This window comes from Thamnophis elegans, chromosome 1 (genome assembly GCF_009769535.1).
Source record: "Thamnophis elegans isolate rThaEle1 chromosome 1, rThaEle1.pri, whole genome shotgun sequence".
Classification (NCBI taxonomy): Eukaryota; Metazoa; Chordata; class Lepidosauria; order Squamata; family Colubridae; genus Thamnophis; species Thamnophis elegans.
In genome coordinates, this window is record NC_045541.1 from 75,007,231 (window position 1) to 75,027,319 (window position 20,089).

At 40.7% G+C, this 20,089-nt stretch overlaps 1 protein-coding gene across 7 annotated transcripts in view; it reads right to left on the reverse strand.

Moving 5' to 3' along the window:
- Nucleotides 1-11,030: 11,030 nt before the first annotated feature.
- Nucleotides 11,031-20,089, reverse strand: part of PPP6R3 (protein phosphatase 6 regulatory subunit 3) — a 60,717-nt gene continuing 51,658 nt past the window's right edge. For all 7 annotated transcript variants that reach the window (XM_032220969.1, XM_032220988.1, XM_032220978.1 and 4 more), the window contains 4 exons: nucleotides 19,922-20,028; nucleotides 19,170-19,320; nucleotides 15,453-15,575; nucleotides 11,031-12,488 (listed from right to left, as the gene is read on the reverse strand). In XM_032220969.1, coding sequence (XP_032076860.1) covers nucleotides 12,437-12,488; nucleotides 15,453-15,575; nucleotides 19,170-19,320; nucleotides 19,922-20,028 — 433 coding nt within the window. In that variant the 3' untranslated portion in view covers nucleotides 11,031-12,436. The remainder of the gene's footprint in view (nucleotides 12,489-15,452; nucleotides 15,576-19,169; nucleotides 19,321-19,921; nucleotides 20,029-20,089) is intronic.

The window sequence follows — 20,089 nt, forward strand, 5'->3', positions numbered from 1 at the left end:
GAAGACTTACTGGTCTCAGGGATAACGCAAAGTCTCTGATTGACCCAAGGGAAGTGCTTCAAGCCGATGGTAAACAGGCAGCCCCCAGGCTGATGAAGTCAGGACGACTCCGGAAGGAAGGAAGTGAAAAGAGAAAGTGAGTCCATCTGGTGAGGTATTTTTTATATTTTGCAAAAGACTGCCCAAAGAAATTTTTCTTTAAAGCCAAATTAGATCCTTAAGCAAAAGAATTAAGTGGCAAAATTAACTTATATTGGATTGCTTTGGAAAGCTTTTTGTTCTTTGTAACTATACTTTGTGGATTGAAGTGCTCACAATGTTTCTCATTTCTCCTCTTAAAGTGAATGGTTTGATTTTTTTCTTCTGCTTTTTGTTGCTTTATTTTTTGACTTCTGGATTAAAACCTTCCTTTTTATTTTAACAATTCTTTCCATTACTTGTTATTAAATTTCACTAAAAGAAATTTAAAGAACTTTGTTTCCTATAAGCCAGAGATAAATATTCGAAAGTGAAAAGTAGCAACACTGCCACTCAGAGGTCAGAGGCTGGAGTTTTTGAAACAATGTATCTCTTCTCTTTTCTTCTTTGATTTCACTGACTTTGTAGCTGAAGGTTTGCAACTTGTTTACAGAAACTGATAAAGAGCCAAGGACATGAATTGTTTTCACAGATGTCTTTGAGAACTATTTTGGCAGGTGAGAGAAAGGGGAAAAAAACAGAACCCTTCTCCTTTGAAGAGCATAAAATAAAAAAATAAAAGAGGCCTGGAAGACTAGAGTGGCAGTGGCTATTAGTTTTTTTCTTTCTTTCCTTCTTTTTTGGAAACATGGATCAATATTCAGATGAGGAAACCTTAAAATTCCAAAATATCTTGGCTGGAATTCAAAATCTATTGGAAGGATATGGGAGAATTGAGAAGAAGTTGGAAAGACTAGTCTTCCTCACAGCAAAAGATGAAGGAGTCGGAGCCCCCAAAATTAAAGGGGAGAATGAAGACATAGAAGATAAAGACAATAGATGAATTTATTAATAGAGCAAATTAATGGAGAAAGTGAAAAGAAGGGAATATGAAAAAGGGAATTCGACGAATTGGAGCTCTACCCCAGATTCCAAGATACAGAAGGAAAAAAAATGGTAATGATGATGGACTTAAGAGAAGTTTTTTCAGAAGCACGATTGACAAAGACAAGCTAATTTTAATAACAGCTGGAGGGTAACGAGATTACCTGAGAGTTCCTTCAAGCAACAAAGTGCGGAGAGAAGTCTATAAAAACCTTATAAAGGACATAAAAAGAAGACTGACATCACAATTGGCAAGAAAGATAAGACTGTTTTGTTATTGGAAAGATATAGGTTGACAATGAAAGTTGATAATAAAAAATTAGTTGATTTTGGTGATCAATAAGTAGGAATTTAGTAAGTCTTAGATTGTTTTAGATTGTTATTAAATGTTTATTTGTTAACAAATAATTAACTATAATAACAATAATGAAATGATAATGGATACAGCTTAATCATATATATATACATGTACTGGCAAACTAGTAAAAGAAATTTGGATATTAATTGCAAATTGTGATCTGGGAAAAAGACCTATAAATTTTATTAACAAATTTTTATTTAGATCTTGTCATAAAAGTGTAAGGGATTTTTTTGGTGGGGAGTCTGACGAGAGGAGATGGTACATAAATAGTAAATGATTTTTAGCCAATTATAATAACAACAAGGAAATATCAATGGACATTGTTTAATAATATATACATGCTATGGTATTGGCAAAAGTAACTTGGATACAAATTCTAAACAGTGAGTTGGGGGGGAAAGGTGGGGGAAAGTTTAGAAACTATTAATTGACTTTTACTTAGAAGATGTCATAAAAGTGTAATGTTATTGGAGGATTTTTTGAAATAGCTAATGAATGCCATTATGTGGTTGTGTCTTTAAGTATGAATGATTTGAGGTAAAAACATGTTCAAATAATTGTAGTCAATGAGAATTGATAGTAAGATATACAAAGATTTTTGATTTAAAGTGTATAATCTAATATGAACTATAAGTAATGACTGTGGAAGAAATATATGAGATAGACTCATTACATGAAAAGCAAGATAGTTCAAGCCGTGATTTGTCCTAATTGTGATGATTATGGCTTACAACTCATGAAAACCCCAAATCCACAATCTCAGAAAATTAGAATATTGTGAAAAAATGCAATATTCTAGGCTCAGTGTCCCACTCTAATTAGCTAATTAAGCCATAACACCTGCAAAGGGTTCCTGAGCCTTTAAATGGTCTTTCAGTCTGGTTCAGTAGGAATCACAATCATGGGAAAGACTGCTGACCTGACAGTTGTGCAGAAAACCATCATTGACACCCTCCAGAAGGAGGGAAAGCCTCAAAAGGTAATTGCAAAAGAAGTTGGATGTTCCCAAAGTGCTGTATCAAAGCACACTAATAGAAAGTTATGTGGAAGGGAAAAATGTGGAAGAAAAAGGTGCACAAGCAGCAGGGATGACTGCAGCCTGGAGAGGATTTTCAGGAAAAGGCCATTCAAAAGTGTTGGGGACTTTCACAAGGAGTGGACTGAGGCTGCAGTCAGTGCATCAAGAGCCACCACACACAGTCAGATCCTGGACATGGGCTTCAAATGTCATTTTCCTCTTGTCAAGCCGCTCCTGAACAACAAACGACGTCAGAAGTATCTTACCTAGGCTAAAGAAAAACAGACCTGGTCCGTTGCTCAGTGATCCAAAGTCCTTTTTCTGATGAGAGCAATTTTTGCATCTCATTTGGAAACCAAGGACCCAGAGTATGGAGGAAGATGGGAGAGGCACACGCTGCAAAATGCTTGAAGTCCAGTGTGAAGTTTCCAACGTCTGTGTTGATTAGGGGAGCTGGTGTTGGTCCACTGTGCTTCATTAAGTCCAGGGTCAACGTAGCAGTCTACCAAGAGATTTTGGAGCACTTCATGCTTCCTTCTGCAGACGAGCTTTATGGGGATGCTGACTTCATTTTCCAGCAGGACTTGGCACCTGCCCACACTGCCAAAAGCACCAAAACCTGGTTCAATGACCGTGGGATTACTGGGCTTGGTTGGCAGCAAACTCGCCTGATCTGAACCCCATAGAGAATCTATGGGGCATTACCAAGAGAGAGATATGAGACTGAACAATGCAGAAGAGCTGAAGGCCGCTATTGAAGCATCCTGGTTTTCCATAACACCTCAGCAGTGCCACAGGCTGATAGCTTCCATGCCATGCCGCATTGAGGCAGTAATTGCTGCAAAAGAGGCCCAAACCAAGTACTGAGTACATATGCATGTTTATATTTTTTCAGAGGTCCGATATTGTTCTATGTACAATCCTTGTTTTATTGATAGCATGTAATATTCTAATTTTATGAGATAGTGGATTTGGGGTTTTCAAGAGCTGTAAGCCATAATCATCACAATTATGACAAATCACAGCTTGAACTATCTTCCTTTGCATGTAATGAGTATCTCATATATTAGTTTCACCTTTTAAGTTGCATTACTGAAATAAATGAACTTTTGCATGATACTAATTTCTTGAGTTTCACCTGTATATCTAACACAATTCCTTTTGTCAGAGTTAACAAATGATGGTTACGCTTTATAATGTCTTTCTCAATGAGGGAAAGTTATTTTACAACTAGAGGACAGCACTTTTTAGTCTTTAGGGTGGCTGATTTTCATTATTCCTCCTAATACCACTGAAACAAGTGACATGGACCCATTTCATCTTTCGGTTTTCCAAGCATGTCATTTTAGTAACATCATTTTTATGATTCAAGACTAATTACATATACCTTTTCTTATCATCTATAAATATCCTAATATTTATTTAGTACCAGGGCCTGCTTAAGGCTATCTTGTTTTTATGCAGTATTTCTCAAAATGGGCAACAACAACTATTGGGCTTGCTTACAAGATAACCAGTTAGGGTTGCACACTGCGCAGCTCAGGATTTATTCCACAAGCCTGTAATCTTGGTGAAATATCTTATTCAACTATTTGGTTTTATCCTTAACACTCATAGTGACTGCCAGGTAAGATAGCCAGTAATATCCTGTAATGTTCATATCCCCCTCTCTGAATTTACATTCCACCCTCCTTTTTTCTATTTTATGGAGAATAGGTTCAGACTCTTCTGCAGTCTTTGGGACAAAGAAATGATAGAAGAGTCATCCAAAACTCTAACTCTGAAACATTCCCCAAACTTTTTGATCATTTGCAGAAATAAAGGTATAGAAATTCACTAATAATCACTTGGAAACAATCCAAGTGGTTGGTAACCATAGCCAAGTTAATTAATTTGTAGACATTTCATGCTATACACAAAGCATTCTGAAATATGTAAATATATACTGGGCATCTATTTTAAGACTATTTAACTTCAGTTAATATCTGGATTTCTGATAACTTGCAATGGTATTATTTATTAATAATATATTTTATTATTTAAAATGCCACAAAGAAGAGGAAATCAACTTATTCTCCAAAACACCAGGAGGCAGAACAAAAGCAATGGATGGAAACTGATGGAGCGAATCAACCTAGAGCTAAGGAGAAATTTCCAGACAGTGAGAACTATTAACCACTGGAATGGGTTGCCTTCAGAAGTTGTGGGTGCTCCATTATTGGAGGTTTTGAAGAAGAGATTGAACAGGCATTTGTCCAAAATCGTATAGGATCGCCTGCTTATGCAGAGGGTTGGACTTCCAACTCTGTTATTCTGTTCTTACATTTGTTTGCCACCGCTTGCTTCAAAGCAACTCTTTGGGTGGATTACATTAAATGTAAGATAAAGGTATGCTACATTTAGTAGGCAAATTATACGTACCCTGTGCATGTGTGATATAGTATGTGAATTTAAGGCATCAGACCTTGAATGATTCCAAACAACTAATGATGGGATCTAATTTCTATTTGCAACTGGAGGCATCAGGACTTTGTGGGCTATGGATGAGAAACTTGGAAAAAGAACATTGGTCCTTACCTGAAGGTTTCTTTTCTGTGGTAGAGGTGGGAGGGGGCTACAACAGGGTTTGTTACAGCCTGATTGGTCCAGAGACTGAGGGATTTTTCTTAAGTATCCTCCTTACTGTCTCGGCTTCCAGTTTCACGAGGTCGAATGGAAAAGCTAACAGCATTATGTAAGGAAGTAACACCACATATATCGAGAAAAAAACAATACCAACCACCCCGACCCCATCTGATCAAGCCAAGGGTGGGAAAGTAGCCCCTCCCGCTTCTACCGCAGAAAAGAAATGTTCAGATAAGGACCAACGTTCTTTTTCCTGTGGTTTCGATGGGAGGGGCTACAACAGGGACATACCTAAGCTAAGTTTCAGTGCGGGTCATTGGCTCCGGGGGAGTGGGGGTCACCACCTGCTGGAGTACCCGAAGGCCGCATCCGCCAAAGCGAAGCAATCAAGGCGATAGTGTCAAATAAAGGGGAAGGGAGAGGCCCAGGTTGCTGCCCTACAAATATCCTCCAGCGGAGCCCTGGTAGCCCAGGCAGCCACGCTCCTGGTGGAGTGGGTGGTGATGCCCTGTGGCGGAACCTGTGAACTGCCTGATAGGCCTCCATAATGGCCTGCCACATCCACCTGCCTATGGTGGCGGAAGACACCCTAGCCCTTAGCGACCTAGGTTGGAAGGACAGGAACATGGCCTCTGACCGCCTGATAGGAGATGTATGCCTGAGATAAATGCGCAGCGGACATCTAGGCGGTGCCAGCAGACCTCCCTCTCATAGAAAGGAGAGGGGCAGAAGTTAGGAAGGATGACCTCCTGCGACCTATGAAATAGGGAGTTGACCTTTGGCAGGAAGGTCGGATCTAGTCTCAGGATAACCCTGTCTTGGTGGAATTGGCACAAATCCTCCTTAGGCAACAAAGCGCCCAACATGGAAATGCTTCTAGCCGAGATGACGGCAACAAGGAAAATCATCTTCAGGGTCAGGAACGTAAGGTGTACGGTCCTCAAAGGCTCGAAGGGGGCACTATAAGGGCTCTAAGAACCAGGGAGAGATCCCACGTGAGGAACCTTTTTACCAGGGGAGGGCACAGGTTTGCCGCACCCTTGAGGAAACACTTCACTAATGGTGATTGGGTTAATGACCAATGACCCTCCCCTGCTAAGACTGAATATAGGGCAGCCATCTGGCACCATAAGGTGTTGTAGGAGAAGCCGCGGTCTAGACCGTGTTGTAGGAATTTGAGGACCTGGGGGACCCAGGCAGAAGCCGGGGATATTTGGAACCTCCTACACCAGGACACAAATGCCAACCACGTCAAATTATAAATTTGAGTGGTAGAAGGACGCCTGACTGCCTCGATAGTGGAGATAACCTTGGCAGACAGGCTAGCATCCCCCAGAAGGCGCCACTCAAGTGCCAGGTGGTCAGCTGGAGCCACTGGGGCTCTGGGTCAATCAGGACCCCCTGACACAGGGCAACGTCCTCCTGGGGAATCCTCCAGGGTGGAGATATGGATAGTTGGACAAGGTCCGCGAACCAAGGTCGCCTCAGCCGAAACGGGGCCACCAGGATGATATGGGCCCTCTCCAACACTATTTTCCTCAGGGTTCCCTGGATGAGAGGAAGGGGAGGAAAGGCATAATGAAGGCCAGGGGGCCATAGGCTCTAAAGAGCGTCCGTGCCCTCTGCATTGCATCCAGGAAAGCGGGAAAAGAATCAGGGAAGTTGAGTGTTGCTCGGGCTGGCGAACAAGTCCACCAGTGAATCGCCAAAGCGGAGGCAGATCCTGTGAAATATCTCTGAAGTCAGCTGCCACTCGCTGTGATCCACTGTCATCCGGCTCAACTAGTCAGCTTGGTGATTGGCTATGCCTCGGATGTATTCTGATAGAATGGACGCGAAGTTTTCTGCCGATAGATCGAGCTTCTTGCCACAGGCATTTGGAATGGGTCCCCCCTTGACGATTTATGTGAACTTTGGCTGCTACATTGTCCATCAGAAGGAGGACATGCTGATTGGTTATCAAGTCTCGAAAGTGAAGAAGGGCTAGGCGGGCCGCCTTCAGCTCCAGCCAATTGATGTTGTGGCACAGGTCAGACTTTGACCATTGTCCCTGCGCCAAATTGGTCCCCATCATCGCTCCCCAGCCGAAGACACTGGCGTCCATCGTGATGGAGATGCAGTCCAGTTCCCAGAATTTGGCCCCATGGTTCAATGACGGGGACAACCACCACTTCAGGGACCAGCGGAGGTCCAGTGGTGGACAAATGGAACGCGGGGAGTTTCTCATCCACTGTTGCTGGAATGGAATGAGCGTCCACTGAAGTGTTCTGGAGTGCAGGTGAGCCCAAGGGACGATCCCTATGCATAACACCATCTTGCCCAGTAATTGCGCCAAGGTCAGGATGGAAGCTGACCGACTTGTGCGAATGTGCCATGCCAAGCTTTGCAGACTTGTCAGACGTTCTGGTGAGAGACAAACTAGCCCTGTTCTCGAGTCTATCACTGTGCCTAAGTGTAGGATTTTTGTTAATGGGGAGAGGTGGCTCTTGGGAAGTTCATGGAAAACCCCAGGGACTGTAGCGTCTGGATGGTGATCTGCAGATCCAGATTCGTCTGCAATCGGGATTGGGCTAGACAAGCACGTCGTTGAAGTAACAGTGGAGTCTCACCGGCCGGGAGTGCAGGTGAGCCGCCATTGCTGCCAGGACTTTCATGAATGTGCGGGGAGCAGAGGCCAGGCCAAATGGAAGTGCCCTGTAGTGATAATGATGACCACCATGGGAAAAACGGAGGAATTTGTGGTGGGTTGCCAAATCGGAATGTGTATGATTCTGCTAAATCTATTGACGCCATAAAGTCTCCCCGTCTGATCCCCAGTAATATGGATTTGAGAGAGGACATCTTCAAGCGCCGGTAGACCAGGAATGAATTTAGACGCTTCAAGTCCAGAATCGCTTCCATCCTCTGGATCTCTTCGGGACAACAAAGAGGTTTGAGTACACGCCTTGCCCACACTCCTCCGGAGGGACTGGCTCGACCGCCTGAATGTCCAGCAGATGCTGGATTGCCAGGAGCATTAGGCGGTGCCTTTCTGGGTCCCTGGAGGGGGGGAAAGTCCTTAAGAGCATTGGGGGAGGGGCAAGGAACTCCAGACGGAGGCCCTCCCTGACCGTCGACCTGACCCAGGCGTCTGATGTTATCTGATCCCACTGGTCCACGAAGGATGCCAGGCGGCTGCTTATGCATAGACTCAGGTTGCAGTCATTTCCCCCTGCGGAAGGGACGGCCGCCCCCTCCACGAAAGGGCCATTTGAGTTGACCCTGGAACCTATTCCTATCTTGGTAGAACGGTTGCTGACTCTGTCTATCATACTTGTAGGGGGCGTACCGCTGCTGGCAGTAGTCTTGGTCAGGAGGCCTGAAAGGTGAAGGCCTACGGTATGAACACGGATGATTGTCTGGCTTCTTAGCATTAGAAGGTAGGACCTTCTTTTTACCCTTGTTCTCCACAAGGATGGGATCCAGGGAAGCTCCAAAAAGGATAGGGCTGGAGAAGGGGGCTGCCGCCAGGTTCCATTTGGACTTGGTGTCCATTTGCCAATTACGGAGCCACAGGAGTCTCCTTGTAGTCACAGAGGTGAATAGAGCTCTGGATGCAAATTTAATGGAGTCCAGGGTGGCGTCCGCCGAGAACTGGGTAGTTGAAATGATCTTAGTGAAGTCTTGGTGAAGACATTCATCTTGGATCGGGATGTGGTCCTGTAGCTGTCAAAGCCACATGAAAATTGTGCGGTTGAAATAGGACGCTGCCGCGGCCGCCTTAATGGCCCAGGCAGAAGCATTGAAGTTCTTACGAAGGGTAAGCTCTGCACGCTTCTCCTCTGGCTTTAACTTGTCAGCCATGTCACCCGAGACTACAGTGGATGTGTTAGCCAAAAGGGCAACCGGGGCATCTACCATGGGAATTTGCAGCGCCTGGGAAAAGGCCTGTTCCATTTTGTAATAATGCTTATCATTGCCGCCAGGGTTCCGCAAGGAAGAAGGCCTCGCCCACTGATTCTGTACCACTGCCAGGAAAAGAGAAGGGGATGGAACTTCCACTTTATCCGTATTGGGATTTATAAACATGGCCAAGTTGGGATCCCTGTGCTGGGAGAGTGGTGGAGCCCCCGTGCCTGAGTAGTCTTTTTGGCCTTGTGTAACATAGGCTCGAAGGCGGGGGGAGGAAAAAGCCCCGGAAAGGCTGGGACCTCAGGAGGGGCGGAATCCTCATCCTCTGAAAACCCCAAGTCTGGGTGTGTGACCTCCCCCAAGATGGCACCCTCACTGACCACTGAGGGGGAAGGAGGCCTAGGATTACCGTGCCCTCTGGAAGAAGAGGGAGATCTCCTGGAAACCGCTGGTGGTATAGGCACCCCTTGGGAAGAACTGTCCCTCTGGGCTAGGCCTGAGGAAATATCCCTAGAAATAGCTGCGGAGATGAGTCTCCTGATGCTATCTGGTAACTGGTCTAAATCCTCAAAATCCTCCTCAGAAGGGCCTCATGATGGGGGCCCACAGGGGGCAAGTTCTGCTGCCAGTAGGTAATCCCGGGATCCCCCTTCCCCCGGGTCCTCCACCCTTTCCCTATAGGCTCTAGGTGAGATGGGGGGAGAAGGGGAGGCCACCCCGCTGTGGGGCCTTGCAGGAGAGACAGAGGGGGAGGAAGGACTGAAGCCCCTAGTAGGCAAACCAGATGTTTGATGTTTTTCTGCCCTAGCCACCTGTTTTTCCAGGGCTTTTGGTCTTCTGGATCCATCCCTAGCAGCAACTCTGGAAGGGCACTGGTCGGCTGTAGGCCGCTGCCCTGGGTCTAAGCCTCCCCTGGCCCTCCTCCGCTAGATCTCCTTGGGCCTGTAGATCTGAAACTGTGGAGGCCATGCCTCACTCATGTGTCTGAGGACGGCTGTGGGTGCTTTGATCTCTGGCTTGCTGTAGTTGCTTAGTGAAGCCTGGCGGGCTTCGTCTCCTGTGGGCTTCAATTAACTTTCGATTCAGCCTGCTGCTGGAGAACGCAGCAGGAAGCCGCCGCCCACGAGGTCGCACCAAAATGGCCTCTACACCTCATGGATGAAGAATCGGGCGAACTTTGAAGTGGTTCTGAGGGATTAGCCTCACGATGAACTGAATCTGAGACACTCCTGCGCCCAATTTATCTGTAGACTTTCTGTTCTGAGGGCCGCGCTGTCCATGACGAAGCGAACTGTGGCAGGTCTTTCAAGCCACGGTGAGGCCACAGCAGCACTAAAATCCGAACAGAATCGGCTAGCGCTTCTTAAAGTTGACCACTAGAGGCCATGTTTGAGCTGTCACGCTAAAAAACTAGCGAAAAATGGCCTCTGCTGCGCTCAGGAGCCTACAGCTCAGGTTGCTGCAGAGCTCGTAGGCAAAGCCCCCTGCTCTCTCATGAGACTGGAACATCTCTCTGATGGCAAGTTGTTTAGAATTAATTTAGAATTTCCAATAATCTAATCTTTATCACAGTTAATATAATACCTCACTGGAGCCACAGCTAGTGCTTGGACCAAAGACTGAGGGAAACTGGGAGCCAAGAGGGAAAGGAGGATACTTAAGAAAAATCTCTCAGTCTTTGGACCTATCAGGCTGTAACAAAACCTGTTGTAGCCCCTCTCGCCGAAACCACAGGAAAAGCATCTTGTAATATGGTTAAATCATGTTCATATTATACTAAAAAGCCCATGTGGGTGTGTAGAGTCCCCTAGGTTGAGCTGAAAATTTACCAAATCTGAAGAGCAAGCAGCATGTATGAATAAATGTCATGGTGAGAATGAGAGTGTTTAATGATAGAAAATAAATACAGTGAATGCTGTTGATATAAATTACCTTTTAGTTGATTTTTTTTTATTCCTCCCTTTAATTTATTTTATTATTTCTTATTCTCTTTGTGTAGGTCACACAATTATGCATATTCTAACATCAAAATGATGGCCATATACATATGTAGAAGTAATGAGAAAATAAAAGTACCAGTATACATTTGTTTTTATTTCTGTATGCAATGTAATATTAGGCACATAGCTTGGGACACTTTCTAAAATAAATCATTGGCCATTGTTTAGAGTATCCTTTTGGCTTTTAAATACTGGTCAGGAAAACATATGATGTAAAAATACATGACTAACTTCTTTTGAAAGAAAGAAAAGTGGATTTTGCACCTAAACGTGCAAGAGGTGTCCTTTAACCCTTCCACCAAAGAATGTGGCAATATACATTATATTGCTTCTGTTTGACAAGGCGGCTGGAATTTTATGACATAGAAAATTATAAATTACAATTAGTTTCCATAATCACTATATATATATACACAATCCAGTTATGAAAAAAACTGGTTTAAAACTTACAAATGAAATCTTCACACGGATCAAAACAGGGAAAATATAACAATTAACATGCTCAAGTGCCCAATTTGGATATTTAAAGACATTATATCTTTAAAACACAAACTTTAATTACAAGAGCAGCATGGGCATTTGTTATATTTGATTTGTCAAAAGGATTACAGTGTTTTAAATATGAAGATTGTTTCAAAATGTGTAATTTTGTAATGCTCTAAATTAAAAGTACATCTTGGTGAATGGGTTAAAAAAAGTGAGTCTTGTAAAAATACACAACAAGCCATGTGCACTTCAAAATTATAGTGTTTCACCTGTAAGGTATTGTTTCAAGCAAACAAGACTTAACAGAACATATGGCTTTACAGTAACATCAATCTGTCAACTAAGCTGTAGTAATAAATACTTAAAATCTCTACCGATAAGACTTACATTTTGATCTGGTTTAAACAATACAGAAAACAATTACCAGTTTGAAAGCTTGCTGTAGTATGTCAAACACCAAAATTCTTTTTAAATCATTGTTTTAAATCTAAAGCAACCAAACATTTAAAGGGCATTGCATTTGAACAATTTCTTTGCCAAAATGAAAGAAAGATACTTAAAAATGTTTTGGGTGAAAAATTATGAAAATTGCTACATACTTTGGTCACTAATTGTCAAATAGTATGCCTCAAATACATTAGATTTGGGTATTCACTTTTTTATATAAAACTATTCTTACAGCCATTTTTAACTATAGTATCATTACTAATGTTACTTGGGTGGCAAGTTCTTATTTCACAATCACCCATCATTTAGAACAATACAATATAAACATACGCAAAAATTTCTTGGTATTCTTCAATGTGCAATTTTTACACTTATGAATTTCTGTACAATGTCTCAAAATCTAGAATATAAATGTTGCTGGTCCTGATCACTTGTGAAATTAAATGCAGCAGTGACTGGCTCCAATAGGTTCTAGATGAAATTCTCAAGAATCATATCCTTGAAATCAGTTCATATTCTTCAGTTATCATCAGTCAATATCACATATCATACAGGGCCATTAACAGATGCCTCTGCTAGAATGGTTTGTTGCTCAGTCCTAAGGAGATCAAAGAAGCATCAAATTGTTAGAAGAGTACACAATGATTCTGAACGCTGAAAAACAAAGTTAATCAAATTACTCTTAGATTTTTTAAAAATGGAATAGACCTTATGGCACTGATATACTTGCAAAGTAAATTAAAGAATTCAGCATTACAATGATTTGCCTTGTGAAATTTCCCTGGCTTCCCAGGAAGTGACCTAGGACAAATTGGAGATCACTACATGAAGCCTAGGCTTCAAATTTGGCATCATAGATAGCTTAACTTTCCCATAGGATATCAGCATTTTTACTGATTTTTTGCCATGGCACTGAGATTTCAGAAATTGGTTGCTGCCAATCCTCTTTAAAAATAAAAAGTTGGAAAACAAGAACAAATTAGGATTTTTTTTTTCAACATGAACTTTCGGCTGCATAAAATTCTAAAAGCCGTATAATTCATGCAATAATAAATATAGGCAATATTTTAGCAATGACCTCACTGCATTTATATTGTTGGAGATGCATCAAATTAATAATTTATTTACATATATTGTTTTATTTTAATAAGGAGCAATTAGATATATTAAGCTGAAGATGTTAATTAGATGTTTATATTCTTTTGAAGTTTCTGTATCACATAGGAGGACTTCTCAAGGAAAATGTACTTCTAGTCAAAAGACTTGATGTTTAGCATTAGAAAGATAAATATATGGCTCCAACTATTGCAAATTAATTTTGATCAGTGACAGGTGCCAATAATGAACAATTAGCATCCATTTATCAATAATTGTGTGTCTATAAATATTACAAATTATCTTCTTGGGCCCATTTCTGCAAATTGGATGGTTGGATCCCCAATTCCACCCCTGTTGGAATGAGATGAGATCAAGAGTGTTTTCTAGGTTCAAGTTTTGTTTTGTCAGAATATGACTCACAAGTTTGAATTTTAATCTGCTGGAATCAACCAACTTGAATGGAGCACTTCTTTTCCAGATATATCCCTAACTCAACAACATTGGGGACCTAGATATTTTTCATTCAGATCACAAATTCTAACAATAAATTCACCAAATATATAATAGTATAGTAGATAGTAGTATATTTAAAAAAATCCTAATATAATACAAAAAAGGTTAACATTTACAATCTCTGCAATCCTTTATATATCTGAAGAAGAATTAGCCCTTTTCTAAAGCATTAGCAATTCACAAAAAAATATTACAATGAAATTCACTATAAATATTCTTTATTAAACAGAAATTATAAATTATGGGGATGAGAAAGCTGTTGTAAACAAGTACTTTTCAATATGTTACTAAAGTACAACCAATATTTACAACCAAGAATTAAATAGGTTCCCTTTCCACAGTAGGGATAGAATCAAACAGGGTGTGTGGGAATCGGCAAGATATCTGAATGACTTGATCTCTCCAAAACAAAGAATAGCTTTCTTCAGAGCCAGATTTAACATTCTTCCTTCAGCAATCCTCCAGGACAGCTATAAGAGAACACCTATAGCCGAACACGTTTGTATATGTGGTAAAGGAGAAGTGGAAGATAATTCACATGTACATGCGAGCTATACAGAGCTTGTAGGTCTGCATATATTCTCCCCTTATTAGAGAGATTGCCAGGGAGGGCAGACAATTTTTATCTAGGTTTTCTCCTCCAGGATATTAACCCGGTTACCACGTATGCAGTGGCAAAGTTCTGTGCTGCTGCAATGTCCATAAGAAAAAAAATTGGCTACAGTATAGTACCATCTTGTACCAATTATCTGGACAGACCTTTAACAATCTTTGGACCATAATGTTATTATCCACTTTTAATGTAAATACTTTTAATTATATTTTAATGTTAGTATTTTTAATATAGTGTGAAGACAAATGTATATTGCTGGTCTTTGACTGTAATAAAGATCTTTCTTACAACCAATATTCAAAGCATGTTGCCTTTCTAATTGCTAGAATAAACAAAGTGAACATATTCATTGCTTATCATTGTAACCTATGCTCTTAGCTTATTACGGAGAAAAAAAAGCTTTGCTTGATCTGTGCATTTCCTATCTTCCCAGTTAGCTAAGCTGCTTTCTCCCATCTCCAAGATACATACTTAATGTCAGACATAAATAAAAGCAATGTAGTAGTAGCAATAGCATTTCTGTTAAAATTTTTAAAAAAACAATACAAGTATAAAGCGAGTTTATCAGCAGCAAACTTAAAACTGCCAGAGCAGCCTTTTTTTTTATTACGTCCCAGAATCAAGAAGCTGTTAGTACTTTGGCCATAAAGTCTATGAAGGCTAATTCAGTGTTCTACTCCTATAAGGACACAGTGCTCTCCAATATGCTCAGAAATCTCTGTGCAGCTTTCTGTCATATATGGACAAGCACATAGATAACAAGATGGTAAAATGTAGCAATGTTTAGTGTGCTAGAATCCTACAGCAGTATCAAACTTTTCTGGCACCAGACACCAGTTTCGTAACAAAAACTGTCTTCCGTGTGTATGTGTATGTGTGTTTTATTCCTGCACATGTGCAAATGAAGCTTTGCTCACTCACACCTCACTTGCATGGCCCGGTTCCTAACAGGCCACAAAGGTGTACCAGTTCACAGTCCGCGGGGGTGGGAGACCCCTGTCCTATAGGATGTAGAATAGCCCATAATTCCAGGAGTCTCCAATATAATTGAGAGCAAGTTGCCATACATATTTATGTTTTCATTTATCTGTATGGTTTTCCATAATATCTTTCCCTGAAAGGAAGATCTATACAGCTGGGTCTACCTCATGACTACATGTACCATATTTTCTTTTTCTCCTCACCACTTTTTCTCCCAAAAGTTTATAAGGGTGAAAGCACAGCCTCTGTAAGAGCCCATGTGTAAGACATTCTAGGAGCAGGTAATAAGACAGATTATAAGCATTTCATATATACACAGTTCATAATAAAACAAAATGACTTGGCAACAACAGGTACCTCTGCTCCAGGCTGCTGCAAGTGGGCTGCGGAGCTACAGGACTTTCTTCTCCAGCATCTGCATTCTCTTCCACCACATATTTACAAGAAGCATCTTGCGAGGTAGACAGTTTTCCTTCCTCACTAATAAAAAAAATAAATTACAGCTTTGTTTGTGCTTTTAAATGCTTGTATTGCCATGCAATAATGAAAGACTTGGGGAAAAGGATCCAGAGGTCACATGCAGACAGATTTTAGAAATATGATTGAAACATGGAAAACAAGCACAAGATTGTTGTTTCTGTTGACATTCATTATTCCCATCAGTTTATGTTTATTAAAAAGGAATTGGACAAGAAAAATATGCAGGAGAGAGTAGTAAAAAAAAGAGGAATAAAGAATGTAAATGATGCCCAAAATGAAAAAACGAAACAAAAACATGAATGATCCTTTACAGTACATACCGATAGGATTTCAACACTCTGAAGCCACAGTGAAAGAGAAGGGTGGAAAAAACAGAAAAGTAATATAAAAAAAGACTATCAAGATTTTCCCAGAAAAGAAGAATGTTCGGATCAAGTCTGTCTAGGATGCAACAAAAATAGTGGTATTGTTATCCAAATTCTTTAAACAAACTAGAAATTTATACTGCTAAGAACAGTTGGGATACATTTTTAAAACTAAGCTTCTTTGTGGACACCTATGGATTGATTTTACAAGCTTAATATTCAGTAATCACAGGTCCCAACTGCAGGCTGAAATTATCCAACAACAGTTTACAACCAACCTATTACCAGAAATCAGCCTCAATTTTCATGGGATAATATAAACTGTTTTGAGTTTTCCTGAATGAAAACCGAAATATTTGAAAACCAGATGTTTAATGATGTGTTTTGTCCTTTTCCAGTATCCAAGAGTGCAATTCACACACATCTGTACTACTCAATAAAAAGTACTCCAGAAAACAGGAAAGAAGCAAATCAGCAATCTGTGGCTTGAAAAATCTACATGAGGACTATGCTTAAGTACTCATTGTTTATATTCACAAAAGAAGTGTACAAAACATCCAGAATTTGAATCACTTTATGAGGAAAGAAAAGGATATCCTAAATTAACACACACACACAAAGAAAATATGGTGGATTTAGCTCTGGTGTTTCATAGTGCACAAGCTAGCCAGTACAGAGGCATCTATTCCACTTGTCTAGCTAATGCAAACTTCCTATTTTCCATTTAGAAGAAAAATCATCCATCCAGATCTGGAGTGTAATGAAACTAGTAGAGTCAAATTATAAAATAGACAGTAACTGAAAAGAAAAGGAACAACAAAGAAAAATGCCTTATCCCAACCACTCTATTAAGTATAATAGTCTTCTGGGAGGATGGACTGTTTCAAAGAGACTTTTTTTCTAGTCTTATATAGCAGTGATAGCGAACCTTTTTTGGCTCACGTGCCATAAGTGGGGGGATCAAAGGGGAGGTCGGGTGCGGGCATGCCGCACCCATAATGCAATGTGTGACACATACATCCAGTGCGCATGTGCGCACTACAGGCATGACACCCCCCCCCCCATTTTTGCATGCTTTTTTTGCCCTCCTCAGGCTCGAGGCTTTATAGGAGCCTGGGGAGGGCGAAAACAGCCTCCCCCGCCCCCCTGGAGACCTTCAGGAGGCTTCCCTGAAGCCTCGGGAGCAGTCAAAACGACCCTCCAAGCAAAGTGGAAGTCACTGCATCTCATCTAAGCTGACTCAGTTTCAGTTTGAATATTTAACCAGCATAAAAGTACTATCCTACCCTTTGTGGCATTCTCATATCTAATATATACATATTAGTTATTAGCTGGTTATTTTCTGTTTTAACATAATGTCCCTGTAAAGTTCACTTGTAGGACGTATTTTGTTTTTTAAACAAACTTTATAGGGGGAAAAAAGAAAACTCATCCAAGAATATAAAAACAAATCTTTTTATGGGGATATTTACTTATAATTAAAGAATTCTGAGCATGAGAAGTTTGAGTATCAAACTTAATTTAACTTAATTCTTTGTAAATGTTCTGATTATCTTGCCGCATATTTTCTTTCTTCATTTTAGATATACTACACTATATGTATACTGTGCCTAGGTTTTTGCTGCCTTAGTTCAAATATGCACTAGCTGCATTGATTGCCAGTGTGGTTTCGTATTCAATTCACAGTCCTAGTCATTACTTTTAAAGCCCTACATTGCACTGGTCCAGGACATCTAAGAAGTGGTCTCTCCCAGATGGGACAAGCCTCCCCAGTCTGTCCTGTGCAAGAGATCTGCTATGAATCCCATCTGCTAAGGAAATGAAACAGGCGGGATCAAGGAGAGGAGCCTTTTCTGTGGAACATTCCACCACCAGAAGTGAGAACTGCCCCCTTCCCTTTTGGACCTCTGGAAGAGTATTTTTTCGATTGACCTAGGGACCGAAGGGAGGCACTCACTGCTAAAGGCAGCTGATGGAGTAAGACCTCAACCATGTCCCATCCATCTCTTGGTTCTTGGAAGTGGGGGGGGGGGAGACAGAGAGGGAGGGAGAGAGGGAGGGAGAGAGAGAGAGAACGAGAGAACTATCATTGTCATCTTTGTATCATGTACTATGCCTCCACAGCAGGGAGTGGAGGCCTCGGGCCGTTTTCCCCACCACCACCTATTGAAGGATGAAATCAAAATTGCCTGCAACACACTCCCTATTCGTCTATGGAGATTCTCAGTCATCCAGGTCATGGTTGTCCCAAAGGTGTTTTTTCAAGAGGCAACTGGACTTTCTGGCTTTTCTTTGAAGATGTTTCACTTCTCGTCCAAGAAGCTTCTTCAGAAAAACCAGGAAGTCCAGTTGCCCCTTGAAAAAGCAACTTTGCGACAGTCCCTATTCCTGTCATACTACAATAATAGTGATCAGTTAGGGCCTAAGCATAACTATCAGCATAGTAAAGGCCAACTTTTTGTAAACTGCCCAGATCATTTTGTAACAAGATGGGTGGAAAATTAATTAAATATAAAAATATATTAAATAAATAAATAAATAAATAAATAAATGTGGCTGGAAGTTATACATTTTCTCAGCCCTTGGTGTAACAGTTTCCTTAATGTACTGAAAGAAATCTGCAAGGGTGGGTGAGCCCCCCTTGGTATTGTGTGAGTTCAGGTCTTTTTCATTCCAGTTGGGGATTAGATGGCATGTAAATAAGACATGGGCCAAAAAAATAATAATAATCAGTATGCTAATATTTAGGTCAGAATTTTGACCAAAAAGCTGGACTGAAGAGCACATAAAACATGCTAAATTTATATAACCATCTCAAAGTACAAGCTAAGGGGCGGGGGGAGGCCCTTGTTGTGTGGCTATTGCATCAGCCCCATGGCAGCTATTATTTTCAATAATTCATTCATAACTAGATTAGAAAATTATTTTTTAAATAAAAAGAGGCAAACATAAAACACAGAAAAGACTTCAGAGGCTATGTAAGAAAAAAATAGCAACTATCAACTTAAAATTAAAAATCTGTCCAATGATATTCAGTGAAAATAGGAATACCTCATTTGATTGAACTTTTAGCACTCACAAAAAAAAATCATGTTCAAACCTCAATTTCACAGAAAGCTTGTGCCAAATGCTTGTTTTAAATGGTTTGAGAATGCAACACTAGGCCACCTTTCAATATGGTTAATGAAAATTCCTTAAACTTACTGGGCAGCAAAGTTTAATGCCTCACCTTTTGAAGACCGCAGTCTCAGTTTTAGCGTCTACAGTAAGGCTAAGAGTCTCCTTCATGCTGCCATTCATTACTGTTTCAGTCACTTTATCTGCATTTTCTGTATCATCTTCTCCATCAGAACCAGCTTCCATTGCAATACTTCCTACATCTGAAAAAAGAATTTGAACAATGAAACTGGACAGTTACTCTTTTATTTTATATTTTATATCTGTATTACTCTTCTATTCTGTGCTGAGCTGTAAAGAACTGTCAGCAATAAGAAGAATAAACTTTTATATATTTAACTTATTAGTAGCAAACTCTTATTGAGAGCTTACTGCCATAGTAGCAACTCTGGATGGCAAGTAAAAATGGGGAGATGGGCAGCATAAGTATTTATTTATTAAAAAAAATTTTAAAATTTTTTAATTGTTTAAAGCATCAACAAAAATCCAACAAAAATAATAATGAAAGTCTTCAGAACCCATGTCAGAGAAATGAAACTGTGAAACCTACAAACACTGATAAATCATTGCCAAGTTCTCTTAACATTTCCTTTTCACTTTCTACCAAACTGGGAAAAACCATCTTTGCCCAAGTTGTACTGACGGAGCCAGGATTTCATAAAAGATGGCAGACTTAGGGATATAGCAGACACAACTCCAGAGAAGGATCAATTCCAAGTTCCTGTAAAATGGCATTCTCACATTAGTAGAATATGCTGAGTCTAATGCCACACATTATTAATCAAAATCATCCTGAGCTCTTACTTTCTGGCTGGGTCACAAGGGCAACTTCATTTGCATTCAGAGGATCCACTGTTTCGGTGTTGGTTTCCATTTCCACAGGTGAATTACTTCTCAAAGAATCTTTTGAACTTTAAAAACAAAAGTAAGATAAGTTGATGAATCACATTTTCAGTTATTTTCTGCAAGGAG